This window comes from Geotrypetes seraphini, chromosome 9 (assembly GCF_902459505.1).
Source record: "Geotrypetes seraphini chromosome 9, aGeoSer1.1, whole genome shotgun sequence".
NCBI lineage: Eukaryota > Metazoa > Chordata > Amphibia > Gymnophiona > Dermophiidae > Geotrypetes > Geotrypetes seraphini.
The window spans coordinates 138,230,561-138,248,933 of NC_047092.1; the positions used below are offsets into that span (position 1 = coordinate 138,230,561).

At 43.3% G+C, this 18,373-nt stretch overlaps 1 protein-coding gene and 1 pseudogene across 3 annotated transcripts in view; both read left to right on the top strand.

The window, feature by feature from the left end:
• The window catches only part of CLSTN2 (calsyntenin 2), a 1,243,607-nt gene that overhangs the window by 191,922 nt on the left and 1,033,312 nt on the right, over positions 1-18,373 (top strand). For 2 of the 3 annotated variants that reach the window (XM_033958408.1, XM_033958407.1), the window contains exon 2: positions 1,056-1,277. The exons of the other annotated variant lie outside the window; for it this stretch is intronic. In XM_033958408.1, coding sequence (XP_033814299.1) covers positions 1,056-1,277 — 222 coding nt within the window. The remainder of the gene's footprint in view (positions 1-1,055; positions 1,278-18,373) is intronic. 3 annotated transcript variants of the gene reach the window in all.
• LOC117366857 lies at positions 1,992-2,473 on the top strand (annotated as a pseudogene).

Sequence of the window (18,373 nt, forward strand, 5' to 3'; positions counted from 1 at the left end):
GCCATAGTACCTGAGGACTGGAGGGTGATCTCATTCTTTCCTCTAAGAGCCTCCAGTAGATTGAAGGCTGTTCTTCAGCCCTCTTAAATCATTCTCCCACCACATCTCATAAAGGATATTGTAGGGAAAAAGTGAGCTGACCCACTTCCTTATCTTCCCTATGAAAGCCATATGCATTGAAGAAGTCTTTTTGCCACATATTAGAAGAGCATGGTGACAGGGAAATGTTATTTTGGGGCGACGGTAAGAACAGAAGGAAAGAGGATGAATGCAATAGTGACCATAGGAGAGAAGAGTACAGGAGTAAGGGGGAGTTGACAGTGCTCAAGAGAAAAGGAGGGGGGGGGGCAAAGGAGAGGCCTTTGGAGGAATAAGAAGAAAAGAATACAATGAGATTGATGATTAAGGTGAGGGGGAGAAGCATCCAGAAAGAGGATAGATAAACATGCATATACATCAGATTAGGGGGAGAAGAGAGAGGACAGGTAGAGCAAAGAGCTTTGCAAGAAGGTGAAAAGAGCATGATGAGAAGCATTTTTATGAGAAAAGAATTAGTAGAAAATAGAGATAGAGGAAGAAGAGTGGCATATTAGAAAGGAAAGGGATAAGCATTATTGAAAATACCCTGTAGAAAGAGTCAAAGAATGAGGCAAATCTGAAACAGAAAACCCCCCCGAGAAGGACGCCAAAGAAAGAGAACAAGAAATATTATAAAAGAAAGAGAAAAATGATGTCAGGAAATTAAGCCTGAGACATTGAAGGCTGGAAATGTATTTTATTGCTTGAAAAAGACAAGAAATGAGCTAATCAATTGAAAATATCCTCAGTCCTAATTCACAGTGTAATGTCTTGGATGTATCACCCATGTAGAAAAATGCTGAGTTTAATTCATTGATTTTTGCTTTATCTGGCACACACAATTGCTCTTCAGGACATACCCTCCAGCACTGATAATTTATATTGAGTCCTTATAATTTGTGGTAATAGTATCAGGAAATTGCTGGCAGGGCCCTTTTCTCTTTTTCATTGACCCTAATCCTTTGTTCTCCATGCAGCCCCTGATACCAGTTTGCAGCCGGTGGAAGTACCTGGCAGGAGAACAGAGCAGCCATCTCATCCACCCACACACCATAACATTAAATTCCTGAGTTCAACTTATGCAGCACAGGAACACTTTAATGGTAGGAATTATCCGGGACTCCGTTATCTTTTGAGACCTACCAGCCCTGTGCAGTCAAACTTGAGAGTGAAGCCAGCTGAGGAAAAGGTAGATGCAGGTAAGAAATACCGGTACTTCTCTTCTGTTGCTAGTGGGAGAAAAGTGGGGGAAGAGGATTCCACTCACCCAGGGGCTTGTGGGAAAGAGGGAAAAAAAATCACAAGTGTGTATGGGGACAGTGCGTCAAAGTTCTATAAGAAAATATTTAGCAGTGCTTTGGGGTTAATTCTATAAGGAGGCACATACTTTAAGAGAGTGATTCTTTCATGGTAGAGCCTATTTCACAATGAAACCTAAGAGCTTAGCTTGCCTTAAAAAAAATACTAAAGTAACTCAGTATTGATACACTTAATATTTAGGTGCATACACTTATATCGGCCATAAAATTGATGTGTGAGTTCCTAAATGTGGCAGCACCACAAGTAACTTGCAGTATTATGTAATCTATGTGCATAAGTGGGAGCCACACCTGTGCTCCACCCTCCCATTATGTGATCCTTCAATGCTGCCTTTTTCTAAAATTATGTAGTTCTACCCAGTATCCCTTCGTGGTCTGTAAGTCTGTCTTGGTAAAGGTATGTGCAAATTTTTTTGTTACCCCTTTTTTTATACTTGTAAATCGCTTTGAAACTATGTTATAAGCATATGCCTCTAGGCTGACAACACCTTCCTGGCAAACAAGTGCTATGCAAGACATAAACATATTTATAGAATAGCACATAGGAGCCATATTGATATGTATGTGCATATGTTTAGTATTTTAAACATTAACATGTGTAATGCACATGTAAATCTTAGAATCTGTGTATAGAATTGCCCTCTATGTAGTAAAATATGCTCCCAGCATGCCCCGTGCTCTTCCTTTTCCTCCATCTTGGACGTCGGGGCGGGCTCGTTTGCATCAGACAGTAGCATACCAAAATATTTGGAAGGCTCTGGTCCAAGGACATTTTTGCTGGCTACTGGCGTGGACTCCAGAACCAGCAAGAGCATACTGCTTTGCTGAAAATTGAAGGGGTCTATGCCCGTAATAAAACAGACTTCTATCTGGGCAAGAGATGTGCCTATGTGTACAAGGCTAAGAATAACACCATAACTCCTGGTGGCAAACCCAACAGAACACATGTGATCTGGGGAAAGATAACCCGTTCCCATGGCAACAGTGGTATGGTACGGGCCAAATTCCGAACCAATTTGCCTGCCTAGGCAATTAGCCACAGAATCTGTGTGATGCTGTACCCATCAAGGATCTAACTCATTGCTGAAAATAAAAGTAAATGTTTCATTTTTTAAAAAAATGTACCCACTCTGGGGTGTTTTAATCAACATTTTTCTTATTTTTATTTAGGTCATACCTTTTTCAGTAGCAGCTCAAGGCTAGTTACATTTAGGTACACTAGGTATTTCCCTGTTCCCAGGGGACTCGCAATCTAAGTAGGCCTTTTACTAAAGATTAGCCCATTCCATCTACAGCAGGGCCAGTGGGAAAAAATGGGCCCTGTGGCAGATAACATGCCCTAATCTTTAGTAAAAGACCCCCCCCCCCTAAGTTTGTACCTGAGACAATGGAGGGTTAACTGATTTGCCCAAGTTCATAAGGCTTAGTACTTGTGTTCAAGTCCTTACACAACATGGTGGATGTTGGGAGGCCAGTATAGGTGGACCTGGGAATATTTTGTTTAGTAATTCATCCTCCTGGAGTAGTGGTTGTAGATCTTTTATAATTTTTCTCAGATTTTTCAGCTCTGGTTATATGTCACTACTAGGGGGATTCTCTCTGTTGTTTTCTTGTAATTTGTACTGCACTAGGATCTCTCTGGGTATTTCAAGGGGGGGGGGGATGCAATATTCTTGGATATTACTTTGGAATTGTATCCTTTTTGTTTGAAGGATTCACTCAGGGTTTGAGGTGTTTAAGTCTGTCTCTTCGGTCACAGCAGATCTTGGTATTGTGTGGCTTGGCAGTCTATAATGTTTTTTTTGGGGGGGGGGGGTTGTATGTGAGGGGTAGAAGCTGGAATTGTAGAAGTAGCTGCATCTGTATGTAAGGGTCCAGAGAAGAACGACTAAAATGGTTAAGGGGTTGGAGGAGCTGCTGTACAGCGAAAGATTAGAGAAACAAGGCCTCTTCTCCCTCAAACATAGGAGATGGAGAGGAGACATGGTCGAAACATTCAAGGTACTGAAGGGAATAGACTTAATAGATAAGGACAGGTTGTTCACACTCTCCAAGGTAGGGAGAACAAGAGGGCACTCTCTAAAGTTGAAAGGGGATAGATTCCGTACAAACGTAAGGAAGTTCTTCTTCACCCAGAGAGTGGTAGAAAACTGGAACGCTCTCTCGGAGTCTGTCATAGGGGAAAACACCCTCCAGGGATTCAAGACTATGTTAGACAAGTTCTTACTGAAGAAGGACGTACGCAGGTAGGGCTAGTCTCAGGGCGGTGGTCTTTGACCAAAAGGGCCGCCACATGAGCGGACTGCTGGGCATGATGGACCACTGGTCTGACCCTGCAGCGGCAACTCTTATGTTCTTATATAGATGCTTGTATATATCCATTGCTGATGGTAACTATGGTGTCTAGAAAGTTGACTGATCTGATACAAAATCTACTCCCAAATTTCATCATGTATAGATTATTCAGAGGCTCATCTGAATAGTTAAACTTTTAACTCTATGCAGAATATCAAATAGTTCAATTCCAAACAAACCTTCAAATTAACTACATTCTATATTGTAGAATACAAAAAGGGGAAAGCCAAACCAAATAAGCTTGACAGTTTGAAATGTAGTACCTCCCAGACTACCAATTTGGTTGATGCAGGTATCTAAAAATTATTGTAAAGTTCCACAAAGCATGGTGGGGGGGGGGGAATATAATATGATCAGAACTTTTTTTTATACTGTAAGGCATGCAGTTAGTTGTCTGTGGCAGCTGCAATCACTTTAACCATATCACATGGAAACTGGGATACAAATCATTGAAGTGGTCAAGTTTATTTAAAATCAGTACAGGCACTACCATCCAGATATTGCTAATTATAACAAACACTTAACTTGTGAAAACCTGAGTTGGTGGTGGTCCTTGAAAACTGGGAGTGAAAGCCATGGAAATAAGTTATAATTTTCCCTTAATAATGGAAAACAAACCATTCAAAATACTTAGACCTCCTAGTCCACATTAATTTCATAAAACGTGAAAGCCCTATTTATTTCTTTTATAATGCATTTGAAACACCTGGGGAACAATTTTAGCATTTCCACTTTTTTGTCTTCATTCCAAAGACGATGCATAATTGTATTTTTATACCTTAGTGAAACAGGTCATGTAATTTTTATGATATTCTTTATTAAATGTTAATCCTGAAGCATAATAACCCTAATGAAAGGAATAGACTTAGTAGATAAAGACAGGTTGTTCATCCTCTCCAAGGTAGGGAGAGCGAGAGGGCACTCTCTAAAGTTGAAAGGGGATAGATTTCGTACAAACGTAAGGAAGCTGTTCTTCATCCAGAGATTGGTGGAAAACTGGAATGCTCTTCCGGAGGCTGTTCTAGGGGAAAACACCCTTCAGGGATTCAAGACAAAGTTAGACAAGTTCCTGCTGAACCAGAATGCACGCAGGTAAGGCTAATCTTTGTAAAGATCATGGAGGGGCTGGTACACTCCCAATTAATGGAATATCTTGACCAGTTCTCACTCCTGCATGAGACTCAATCCGGCTTTAGACTGCTTTTCAGCACAGAAACGGTAATTGCGGCCATATTAGATTACTTGCACCTACTTTTAAGCAATGGTCTCAGTGCCCTGATCATGCAATTCGACATGAGCTCTGCCTTTGACCTTGTAGACCATGCAAATTTGCTACAGTGTGTAGACGCTATTGGCATCAGAGGCGAAGTGCTAAACTGGTTTCATGGTTTCCTTTCGTCCCGAACCTATCAGGTTCGCTTCAACAATGATCTCTCCAACACCTGGAGCAACCCATCCGGCGTTCCGCAAGGGTCCCCACTATCCCCTCTGCTTTTCAATATCTACATGACCTCACTGAGCATTCAATTAACCCAGCTGGGGATAAAATTATTCAGTTACGCTGATGACTTCACAATTATTATCCCATTTGCCAACTCTATCTCGGAAACAATTCCAAAAGCATCAGAAGCCATAAACTTGATGGAACATTGGACGACAAACTTCAAACTCAAGCTCAATACTGAGAAAACAAAATTCTTTGTCGCTTCACCGCACCCTCTTGACACCAAAACCCCACTAGACATCAACAAACATAACTACCCCATACAGCCCACCATTAAAATACTGGGTGTAACTCTGGACCAATGCCTCACCATGAAAGATCAGGTGGACTCCATAATCAAAAAGAGTTTTTTCACCCTCTGGAAACTTAAATCCATTAAAGCATACTTTGATAACTCTGTCTTCAGAATCTTGGTACAATCCCTCGTATTAAGTCAACTTGACTACTGTAACATCGTCTACTTATCAATCCCTCAAAAGAATATGCGACGATTGCAACTAGTGCAAAACACTGCGGTCAGACTAATCTTCGGTCTAAAGAAGTTCGATCACGTGACGCCATACTTCAAACAGCTACACTGGTTGCCGATGGAAGCTCGTGTAAAGTTTAAATTCACCTGCCTCTGTTTTAAAGTTTTCTACGGTCTAACCCCTAAATACATCACTGACCTATTCTCCTTCTCAGCCAACAAACACAAGAGAAGCTCCCACTCGCACTTCGTTTCTCCCCCGGTTAGAGGATGCAAACTTAAAAAACACCATGAGCATCTTCTCTCACATCAGGCTGCTCTATGGGGTAAAGACCTAGAACAACTCCTATTGCCCACCACTTATGAGATATTCAGGAAACGCCTCAAAACCCACCTATTCCCGAAAGACCTAGACAGCTGACCCACTTCCCTCTTTCCCCTCTCTTGCCCTTTCTCCCATTTGTTCCCCACATCCCTTAAGTTAATTCAACTTGTACGTCAACTCAACTTGTATCCCACTAATCTTTTGTAAACCGCATAGAACTTAACGGTATTGCGGTATATATGTTATTATTATTATTAATCTCAGTTAGGGCACTGGTCTTTGACCTAAGGGCCGCTGCGTGAGCGGACTGCTGGGCACGATGGACCACTGGTCTGACCTAGCCGCGGCAATTCTTATATTCTTATTTAAATTCTGCACTTGGACAGTATAAGAAGATTTTACCATGAAAACACTTATCAGCATTCTCACAGTAATTGACAAACACAGAACAGATCTGTGTGTGTTTAAGGAATTAGTGTTTTACTCCCAGGTGCTAAATTTTGTGAGTTTGGCTTCTGAAAATGCATCATATAGAATATTGTCTTAAGTTCATTTCATATAGGCCCTTCTTTACAAAGCCGCGCTAGTGTTTTTAGCGCCGGCTGCGGCGGTAAGAACTCAGACGCTCATAGGAATTCTATGAGCGTCGGAGTTCTTACTGCCGCAGCTAGCGTGGCTTTGTAAAGGAGGGGGGCTAGTTTGGTGGTATAATAGCAGTGATGGTTCCTTGGCAGACTTCCAGGCTGGGTGCATATCTGCTGTTGCCATGGTAGAAATGTTAGCAACAATGGTATTACTAAGCAGCACCTCCTCAGAGACTCATCTACAGAAACCACAGCCCAATCTCTCGAGGGATCTGATTGCATGCCTGCTAGCTATGAATCTACTGGTGCTGTTACAGTAGTTCGAGAGGGAATTACCTGCTTGCCCTTAAGGAGCCATAATATTACAACACTCTGGTGTTGTAACAAGATTAAAAACAACTGCCGGGGTGGGGTTTAGACACATTGCACAAAAAGTAATGTCCATCTGCATTCGTGTTTGGCTTTACAGATGTGATAAGAGAAACAGAAATAGATCAAGAGCTGGTAGCTGCAGGTCTTTGAGGGGAAGTTATGCTCTAGTGGCAAAATGTTTCTCTTGTCTCTGTCTTTTATTCTGTATGTCTGTTAGGGGCCCTTTTTACTAAAATCTGGGCTTAATACATTCTAACATGGGACTTTCCTTCACATTAAAACCAGATTTTTTTAAAAAACCAAACTTTATTGGTCATGCATTAATGTTCACATTAGTTCTTTTATCTGCAAAAATTAAAGTGGGAGCATTTACCACACCTTCTGTGGATCTAGGACAATTCAGCGTGGCCCTTTCAGAGCCGCCAGTGCAGTGCAGCCCTTCCATCGTTACCAGTTAAGAGCCACCAATTAAGCGCGGCTCTGTCATCACGGGACAAGTTCAGTGTGGCCCTCCCCCAACATGCGTTCTTACACGTCAAAATTCACAGCCACCTAATGGCTAGTTTAAGCATTGCTACTTAAACAGTTAAACTTTTATTTTCATAGCATGTGGCACATGGGGTGAGGGAGCAATGCCCCCCCCCCACCCATCGATCGGCAATCCACCTCGGTCCACATCCCCCCTGACCAGCACTTTACCTTGATACACCCCCCCCCCACTTTTATCCAGTTTGTCATGTGGTGCATGTGGTGGTAGAGCAATAGGAAGCCAAATATAATCTTGATGTTAACTAGGTGTTCTGTTGCTAGTACATAGATTAGGACAGTCAACCTCCTAAGCCAGGGATTGGCAACTCTGGTCCTCAAGGGCTGCAATCCAGTCGGGTTTTCAGGATTTCCCCAATGAATATGTATGAGATCTATTTGCATACACTGCTTTCAATGCATATTCATTGGGGAAATCCTGAAAACCCGACTGGATTGCGGCCCTCGAGGACTGGAGTTGCCCACCCCTGTCCTAAGCTATCCAGGCCTTACAGTACTAAGCCCTTATGTTCTACCTAAATTCTGGATACTAAGCTGACACCCATAGAATTTTACCTTTCTGGTACAGCACTGAAAATATAAGCCAATGATTATATCATTTGATGATTTTGTCCTTCAGAAAGTATTATTATATCTGTCTCTTAAGGAAATCATAGATGTATCCCAGATGGTTTTCTAAAGAAAAATATTCTACAACTCTAAGTGACTTTTTCATTCTGTGCCCTTGGAGAAATATTTTTCTTAGAGGAGGCCCTAAAGATTGCTCCCCCGCCCTGCTTTTTACAAAACGGTAGCGTGTTTTTAGTGCCAGCCACGGCAGTAACAGCTCCTACGCTCCTAGGGGAGGTTGATGAGATAACATTCTTCCTCATAAACACAAAAGGTGAGAAAACCTTTGCCATCTGTATCTTGAAGTGTGTTTTCTTGTTCTGTTAATTGCAGTGAGGATAGATAATTGCACTGTCACAATTTTCATACAAGCATTTGAGATATTTCAACACCACAGTCATGACCTTTCTTAAACTTTTGCTTCATAAGGGAGAAGAAACATACTTGGAAAATTATTTTTGATAGGCAGTGTCTTCCATCACCTACATTTCTTTGTTCTTGAGAGCTCCTTTTGTATTTTCTTAGTACAGGCAGTCCCTGTTTTACATCCGACTTACGTCAAACTCGTACTTACAAATGGGGGTTCTGTTCTGCCTTTGGTGTCCCAACACACCCCTCTCCCTCTTGAATCCTAATGCGCCCCTCTCTCTCCCTCCATTCTTTGCCTCAAGTACATGCCTTCCTCTGGCGGATGTTTACCTTCTGGCTGGCTCCCTCCTTCTTCCTGCCAAAGTAGCTTCTCTGCACAAAGCCACGGGTGGCAGCTCCTATGCATGTCCTGCAGCTGAGCCAGAAGTCTTCCTTCTGACATTGGAGCTCCTCCCACGTCAGAGGGAAGGCTTCTGACTCAGCTGCGGGACGCGTGTAAGAGATGCCGACCGCGGCTTTGTGCAGAGGAATGACTGCGGCAGGAAGTATGAGTGAGCCGGTCAGAAGGTAAACACCTGCCAGAGGAAGGCACTTACTTGAGGTACAGAAGGGAGGGAGGGAGAGGAGTGTGTTGAGACTCAGGAGGGAGGGGGCACAAACTTTGGACAAATGATGGATGGAAAGAAGGAGGGAGGGGGCATGATCTTGGGATACATAATGGAGGAAAGGAGGGAGGGAGCATGAGCCATAGGATGGAAGAATGGAAGGAGTGAGGGAAAGAGATGCTAAGATGAGGGAGGGAATAGAAAGGGAGAATTGGGTGTCTGAGAGAGGGAAAGAGAGAATGGTGCACATGGGAAGATGAAGAAAGAGAATTGTTGGGTATAGGGAGGGAGAGAGAATAATTGGACATGGTGGTAGGAGAGGAGTGAGGTAGAGATGCATGAGGAAGAGAGAGATGAGAGGGAGTTATGTTGGACGTGGTTGTTCTGTTGTCTGTTAATTTAGATTATAAGCTCTACTGAGCATGGACCATCTCTTAAATGTCTATCAGTGCTACAGAAATGTTAAATAGTAGCAATAATAGTAATTGTAGCAGCAGCAGCACAAAGTGGTATGCAAAAGTGGTCATGGTTGCAGACAGATTGTGGGTATAAATAGGGTACACTTAAAAGTTAGTATGCATAGTGACGCCTAACACCACTTAACCGGTGCTAAGCGTGATTCTATACAGTGTATCTAGTGCTTAGTGCTGCAGTAATCTGCACCGAGTTTTTAGGGAAAATTTATTGAATCATCCCTAAATGTATACACTCAGTGAGGTAATTAAATTTGCGGATGATACAAAGTTATTCAGAGTAGTGAAGACACAGGGGGGATTGCGAAGATCTGCAACATGACATAATCAAGCTCGAGAAATGGGCATCGACATGGCAAATGAGGTTCAACGTGGATAAGTGTAAAGTGATGTCTAGGGTGGTACTTGGAGAGACCTCCCAAGAAAGAGACTTGGGAGTTCTGATCGACAAGTTGAAGCCGTCCGTGCAATGTGCAGCGGCGGCGAAAAGGGTGAACAGAATGCTAGGAATGATAAAGAAGGGATCACGAACAGATAGGAAAAGGTTATCATGCCACTGTACTGGGCCATGGTGCGCCCTCACCTGGAGTACTGCATCCAGCACTGGTCGCCGTACATGAAGAAGGACACGGTATTACTCAAAAGAAGAGAGACTAAAATGGTTAAGAGGCTGGAGGAGTTGCCGTACATTGAAAGATTAGAGAAACTGGGCCTTTTCTCCCTCGAACAGAGGAGACTGAGAGGGGACATGATCAAAACATTCAAGGTACTGAAGGAAATAGACTTAGTAGATAAGAACAGGTTGTTCACCCTCTCCAAGGTAGGTAGAACGAGAGAGAGGACACTCTCTAAAATTGAAAGGGAATAGATTCCATACAAACGTAAAGAAGTTCTTCTTCACCCAGAGAGTGGTAGAAAACTGGAACGCTGGAACGCTCTTCCGGAGTCTGTCATAGGGGAAAACACCCTCCAGAGATTCAAGACAAAGTTAGACAAGTTCCTGCTGAACCGGAACGTACGCAGGTAGGGCTAGTCTCAGGGCGCTGGTCTTTGACCAGAGGGCCGTCGCGTGAGCGGACTGCTGGGCACGATGGACCACTGATCTTATCAGCAGCGGCAATTCTTATGTTCTTAAGTTTTGCTTCCTTACTCTGAATGTTGATATTTAGCTTATTTAGTAGAATTTCTGAGCCTTTATTCAAATTAACAATGGGCAACACTAATCCATTCCATTTGCATTTTGCATTTCTTTTCTAGTGGCTTCCTAACCGGCATGTGTTCACATTGTTGTTCACCTACCATAAATCTGCTCATAGACCAATTACAAACTCAATTATCAGGTTCACTAGTCAGTTTATTGATGATGTAGTACTGAAGAGCAATGAAATCCTCTGACTGATTATAAAACTTTTTGTATATTGCATCATTTGGGAGAGCTCTAGCACTTTGCCTGGAAGCTCATATTACTAAGGTTGAATGATGGTTTTTATTTTATTTTATTAAGCTATGCCTGATGAAAAAACCCTAGCAGTTTTTGGGTGCACTGGCCTTTAAATCCATTGTATATATACCATTTGGTCATAGCACAGTTAAACTACTGTGGTGTTAACCCCCAGTAACATCAATATACAGTGGTGCCTCGCATAACGGACGCCTCGCACAGCGAACGCTGCGCACAACGAACTTTTTGTCGTGCTCCCCACAACGAACTTCGTTTCACACAACGAAGTCGCCCGAGGGGCCCGGGGGGGGGGGGGGCGGAACTACTCTCGCCGAAGCCGGGAACAGCAGCACCCATGCAGAGAAGGAGAAGACGGCGTGTAGGGGACTCCAGTAAATGCAGAGCAGCAGCTGTGGCAATCAAAAAAAGAGGAGGTCTGCTGTTAAGGTGGACCAGGGTCCTGGAAAATTCGTGAAATCCTGCAATATTACCAGGATCTCAATACAAGTCCATGAGGATCCTGGAGATCCTGCAAATCCTGGTTTTACCCAGACCCAATTCTCTGGTCCTATCTTACGAGACCTGACCCATTTACAGCAAGTTAAGCCATGTTTAAGCTAACGAAAAAAAATCCAGAAAACATCAAAAGATTATTTCCTTTTTAACAAATAGTAATACTGTACCATGAAATACTGTTCCATCATCTCCCTCCACCTTACCCTGGATGCCGAGTTCTCCGGCCCTCTTTCTCGGCCAGCCGCACGCTTTCAGGGAGCAGCGCACGCGCGCATGCTCTGTTGCTCAATCTTCTCCTCTGACGCAACCGGAAACCGGAAGTTGCAGGAGAGTAGAACATTGACCAACTCCAGCAGCTGCGCGTGCACAGCTTTCTGGAAGCGTGCGGCTGGGTGAGGGAGAGGGCCGGCAGACTCCGCATACAAGGTGAGGTGGAGGGAGGGAAATGTAGGGCTGCAGAACGAATTATTGTGTTTTAAATGTATTCTTATGGGAAAACAGGGCTGCAGAACGAATTATTGTGTTTTAAATGTATTCTTATGGGAAAACGCGTTTCACACAACGAACGTTTCACATAACAAACTTGCTCCTGGAACGGATTAAGTTCGTTGTGTGAGGCACCACTGTACATTAGCTTAAGATAAATTAAATATTTATTAGTAATATGTAAGTAATGAAGTACTTAAATTTCTTGTTGAAATTGTTACTTTCAGAGTATGAATGGTTTGAATCCTTTTTGAACATGTCAATTTTTAGTATTCAATGGGATGAATAAATCTAAATGCATGATAATGAGTTATGGGGTCCCTCAGGGCTCGGCCTTTTCTGCAACTCTGTTTAACATTTTTTTTGAAACCTCTGTGTGTTCTACTGAACAGTTTGGGACTAGAGTACAGAATTTATGCAGATGACATACAATTTATCTTTAGAATTAAGAAATCTTACTAAGAAACACTTGACTTTTTGTGTATGTCTAGACGTGATATGCCAGTGGCTTCAGTTTAATAGGTTGAAATTAAATGTGGAAAAAACTCAAATTATGTTGTTAAGCAGTTATAACCTTCCAAATTTTCCAATCTCAATTACTTTTAGAGATGTTGAAATTCATTTTGAAACAGCTCTTAAGACATTAGGAGTTATGTTAGACAATTCTCTTAAAATGAAAAAAATATATCATGGCTGCTTCACTACGCATTCATCAACCATTGAGAATGTTACACTTTTGGCGAAGTAATGCTCTGGATGAGCCATCTTTTCATGTATTTTATCAAAGAATTTAGCAGTTTCCCATGGAATCATGGATCAAATGGGTTAGAAAACTGGCTGGCAGTACATTTGTTTTAATTTTATTGAAATTTTTAAATTTACAACTTTTAACGTTCAGAGTGAGGAGAAAACTGAGAATTTTGTTACAGGTGGCTATTGCATTTTGTTACAATGTGATGCTCTTATAATACCCATTTAGATCATTTTATCTGTTGGTTCAGTCAGTAACAAATGTAATACACTGTAGTTTATAAAATAATAAAATTTTTACAAAAAAATCATATTAATAATGATGCCATTTATGTCTGTTTTACAATCAAGCTGAGGTAGAAGACAGTATATTAAATGTTTATGTTGTAGTTTTACATGTACCGTAATCCCCACTCGCAAAACCCAAGTAGCTGATCTGTCTTTCTTAGAGTTACCAGATTTTACTCCTGTAAAATCTGGACCCATTGCCCCGCCCCCCAGGCCCGCCTAGCTCTACCAGCCCTGCCCTGTTACACCCCCAAGTCACGCCCCATTCTACCCCAGCCCCACCCCCTCAACATGTTCTTGTCCTTGAGACCGCGTCAGGAGGGCTTCTGCATATGCACGGATGCAACGTGATAATGTCGCACGCATGCGCATGATGTCACCGTGTTGCATCTGAGCATTTGCAGAGGCCCTCCCAAGGTGGTGGAAGATTTTTAAAACCCGGACAAAGTGCCAGGTTCTGAAAAGTCGTCCGGATGCCCGGACATGTCCTCTAAAAAGAGGACATGTCTGGGGAAAATACGGATGTCTGGCATTCCTAGTCTGTCTTCCATGCTGATTGGATAGAGTATGTAGAGATACGTAGCAGTGTTCTACCTTCTCTGCTGTCTGAGGCCCCCCAACTTCTCTGTTATGTGCTTCTTTGAAGTATACTGCACTACAGTACTCATGCTCCATGTAGACTGAAGCAATAGTAGTGGCCTAAGTGGCAGAGGACATAGTCTCAGGTGCTGTCACTTATTCCTTTCCACCGCTGGTATAATCAACATAGGAGGAGCTATTGGTTAGAGAGGAATTTGAAAATAGAGACTGGAGGTATGAGAAAGTGATGAAGGGAAACTGAAAGTCAGACATGTGACTGGCAGAAAGTGAATTTTGTGTAACCCTGGTCCCCCTCACACAGTCCTGGATGCTGGCTAAGCTCTTTGGGTCAGACACCTGTTTGGTGACCAGTCACTAGATTAAATCCCAATAGACTGGGGGAGTTGTCACCACCTTTTAACATTCACAGTCTACTCCACTCCAAGGAATCCACACACTCCAGGAACTTTTGTATAAAAATGCTTGAACTTTATAAAGAGAAGAAAAACTGGACTGTTCCATAACCGTTATACGATCTTAATGATGAAATTGGACATCAGTTACAGAATCCTACAGGTCAAACTTTACAGTCCACTTCTGATTCTTAACTTTCTCACATTTGCAGGCCACTGGACTCTTTGGTTCAGTAACAACAATACCCCATTGTACTAGTCAAAACAACCTGGGGCTGCAGTCTGCCCTAACCCTTTCCAGCAGATGTCCTGCTGGGTTTTCTGCAGCTGCTGGACTAAACACAGGAGCAGACCTCCCTGTCCATCCTTCTCCCAAGATATGGTTCTCTTCACCCACATCCAGACCAAGAGGTGACTTTCTTGCACTCATGAGGCTTTCTCTCTCTCTCTCTCTCCCCCCTTCTCCCCTCTGCTACTTAACAGAGGTATATACCTCTGTGCTTCAAGCAACAGCCCCATTTAATGCAACATGGGATATCCCTTTCACTCCACGGATCCTGGCAGGGAGTATGGGCAACTAAAGATCCCTCTCCTCATGAGGCAGATAATGTTATTACCTCCCAAATCCATCCACCAATACATCCAAGCATTAATTTGTAATGTGGGATGTGTGGCACAGTGGTTACAGCTATAGCCTCAACACCCTGAGGTTGTGGGTTCAAAACCTATTCTGCTCCTAGTACCGTAAACCTGGGCAAGTCACTTAATCCTAAGACTGATGCTTATAATCATAGGAAAAGCCTGTTAATAACTTAATTGGCAGGAAAAAACCTCCGAAAGCAGTGACCACTTTTACAGTCTTAACAATGTTGTGTAAGCTAACCTTTCAAAACCAATATTCAATGAAATCTTAACAGATTTATATATTGTGCCAACTTATCTTTTCAGGTGTGTAGAGTAAGCATACAGTCCTCTAAGCCGACAAAGACCATCCATTTCGCCTCGCAGCAGCTTCAGTGCCTTAATGGGACAAGACTTCTTGCCGGCACTCGCATTGGTGCTCAGGGCTTGCCACGATGTGAGTGCCAGCAAGAAGTCTTGTCCTGTTAAGGCCCTGAAGCAGCTGTGAGGTGAAACGGTTGGCCATCATTGGCTTAAGGGACTGTCTGCTTGCTCTACACACCTGAAAAGATAAGTTGACACAATACATAAAACTATTAAGATTTGATTGAATGTTGGTTTTGAAAGATTAGCTGACACAACATTGTAAAGACTGTAAAGGTGGTAACTGCTTTTGGAGGTTTTTCTGCCAATAAAGTTATTTACCCTCTCAAAATAGGTGAGGGTTTCCTCTCTAATGGGGTTGTAAGGCTTTTCCTCTGATTATAAGCATCACTCTTAGCTTCTGTTCTAATGCTAAGCGTACAGCAGTCTTGTTATAAGAGTTTATGATTTCTGTGCTTTTACTGTAAGGGAATTTTTTTTGGTTTTGAAATTTCTGCAAGTCACTTAATCCCCCTTTGCCCCAGGTACATTAGATAGACTGTGAGCCCATCAGGACAGATAGAGAAAATGCTCAAGTACCTGCTTCTAAGTCCCCTTTTGGCCTAAGGTCCTAGGCACACAAAAGTAGGCAGCAGGGAAATGTCCATTCTTGAAAAAAAAAAAGTCCAAAATTTGGGGGGGGGGGGGGGGGGGGGTTGAGAATGGCCTACCTGTACGTTCAGGAGATTAATCGTCCAGACTGCCACTATGTCTACCTTTAAGATCTATTCTTAAAAAAAAAAAAATTGTCCAAGTCCCATCCCAAACGCCCAAAAGAAGACCTTTCAGGTATGGGAGGGACCAGTGTGCCTAAAAGCACGATTCTCTAACCGGAGTCTCTCATAAGCGCCGGCTAGAGAATCGTAGAACTGTCCCTTCCCCGCAACGATTGCAGCAGGAGGGATGGCCAGCCCCTCCTGCCCTAAACACCCCCCTCCCCAATATTCCCCAGCAGGAGATATGCCCAATCTCTCCTGCCGCAATCCCCCAAACCCTCCCCAATGATTGGCAGCAGAAGAGATGTCCAATCCCTCTTGCCGACACCCTACTACCCCCCCCAGTAGGGGTTTGGGAGGTCTGGGGGGGGTGAGCTTTCAGGTTGGGGTTCCATGGGGTGTGGCGGCAAACTTTTTTTGGGGGGTGGCGAGTTTTTGTGGGCGATATCTGGTAAGGTGTTAGAGTACTTAATAAATGCACTTAGCACGTTACTGCAAATTAGTGCAGATCAGCACGTTACTTCAAATTATAACTAGCGATTAACACCAATTAGCTCCTTATTTTACCATTAAGATACATGCATAATTGGCAATATTCTATAACCTGTGCATACAATTTTGCATGCTAAGCATGAAAATGTTCTTCTCGTCTGTATTTACTAATGAAAACACGTCCAACATGCCGGAACCTGAGCAATTCTTCAACGGAAGTCAAGCAGAAAAATTAACATTCATAGAAGTGAGCATTGAGGATGTTCGCAGGCAGATAGAACATAACATAAGAACATAAGCGTTGCCTCTGCCGGGTCAGACCAGGGGTCCATCGTGCCCGGCAGTCCGCTCCCGCGGCGGCCCCCCCAGGTCCATGACCTGAAAGTGTTCCCTACCTAACCTAAAATATCCATACCCTATTCGCTCAATGTCCTGTACGGTAAACCTCTATCTGTACCCTGTTATCCCCTTCGCTTCCAGGAAGTCATCCAGTCCCTTTTTGAACCCCAGAATTGTACTCTGTCCTATTACCTCTCCGGGAAGCGCGTTCCAGGTGTCCACCACCCTCTGAGTGAAGAAGAACCTCCTTGCATTCGTTATGAATCTGTCTCCTCTCAGTTTTTCTGAATGACCTCTTGTTTTAGTTGTCCCTGCTAGTCTAAAGAATCTGTCCCTCTCCACCTTCTCTATGCCTTTCATGATTTTATAAGTTTCTATCATGTCCCCTCTCAGTCTCCGCTTCTCCAGGGTAAAGAGCCCCAGCCTGTCTAACCGTTCGGCATATGAAAGGTTCTCCATACCCTTTATCATCCTCGTTGCCCTCCTCTGGACCCTTTCGAGTATTGCCATGTCCTTCTTGAGGTATGGCGACCAGTATTGGACGCAGTATTCCAGATGTGGGCGCACCATTGCTCGATACAGTGGCAGGATAACTTCTTTTGTTCTGGTAGTGATACCTTTTTTGATAATGCCCAACATTCTGTTCGCTTTTTTTGAGGCCGCTGCACATTGTGCCGCCGGCTTCATTGTGTTATCTACCAATACCCCCAGATCTTTTTCTTGGCTGCCTTCCCCGAGTACCCTCCCTCCCATCGTATAGCTGTACATGGAGTTCCCCTTCCCTATGTGCAAGACCTTACATTTCTCCACATTGAAGCTCATCTGCCATTTTTTTGCCCACTCACTCAGTTTGTTCAGGTCGCTTTGCAATTCTTTGCATTCCTCAACAGTTCTGGCCCTGCTGGAAAGTTTTGTGTCATCCGCGAACTTGATAACTTCGCACTTTGTCCCCGTTTCTAGATCATTAATAAATATATTGAACAGCAATGGTCCCAGCACTGACCCTTGCGGAACACCACTTGTGACCCCTATCCAGTCAGAGTAGTGCCCCTTTACTCCTACCCTCTGTTTCCTGTCCGCCAGCCAATTTTTGATCCATCTGTACACGTCCCCTTCCACCCCGTGACTCCACAGTTTCTTCAGTAAGCGTTCATGGGGCACCTTGTCAAAGGCTTTTTGGAAATCTAGATATATAATGTCTACTGGGTCACCTTGGTCCAATTGCTTACTTACCCCTCAAAGAAATGCAGTAGATTTGTCTGGCATGATCGGCCTTTACAGAAACCATGCTGGCTCGATCTCATCAGATTATTTTTTTCTATATGCTCATTGATACCCTCCCTGATCATTGATTCGACCATCTTCCCCGGAACGGAGGTTAAGCTCATAGATAGAAAAACTAAAAACTGACAAATCCCCGGTTCCGGATGGCATACATCCAAGGGTTCTGAAGGAATTAAAGGAGGAGATAGCGGAACTACTGCAGCAAATTTGCAACTTATCCCTGAAAACAGGCGAGATCCCGGAGGATTGGAAGATAGCCAACGTTACGCCCATCTTTAAAAAGGGATCAAGAGGTGATCCGGGAAACTACAGGCCAGTGAGCCTGACTTCAGTTCCTGGGAAAATGGCAGAAGCACTGATAAAAGAAAGCATTGATCAACATTTTGAAAAGCACGAACTTCTGATAGCCAGCCAGCA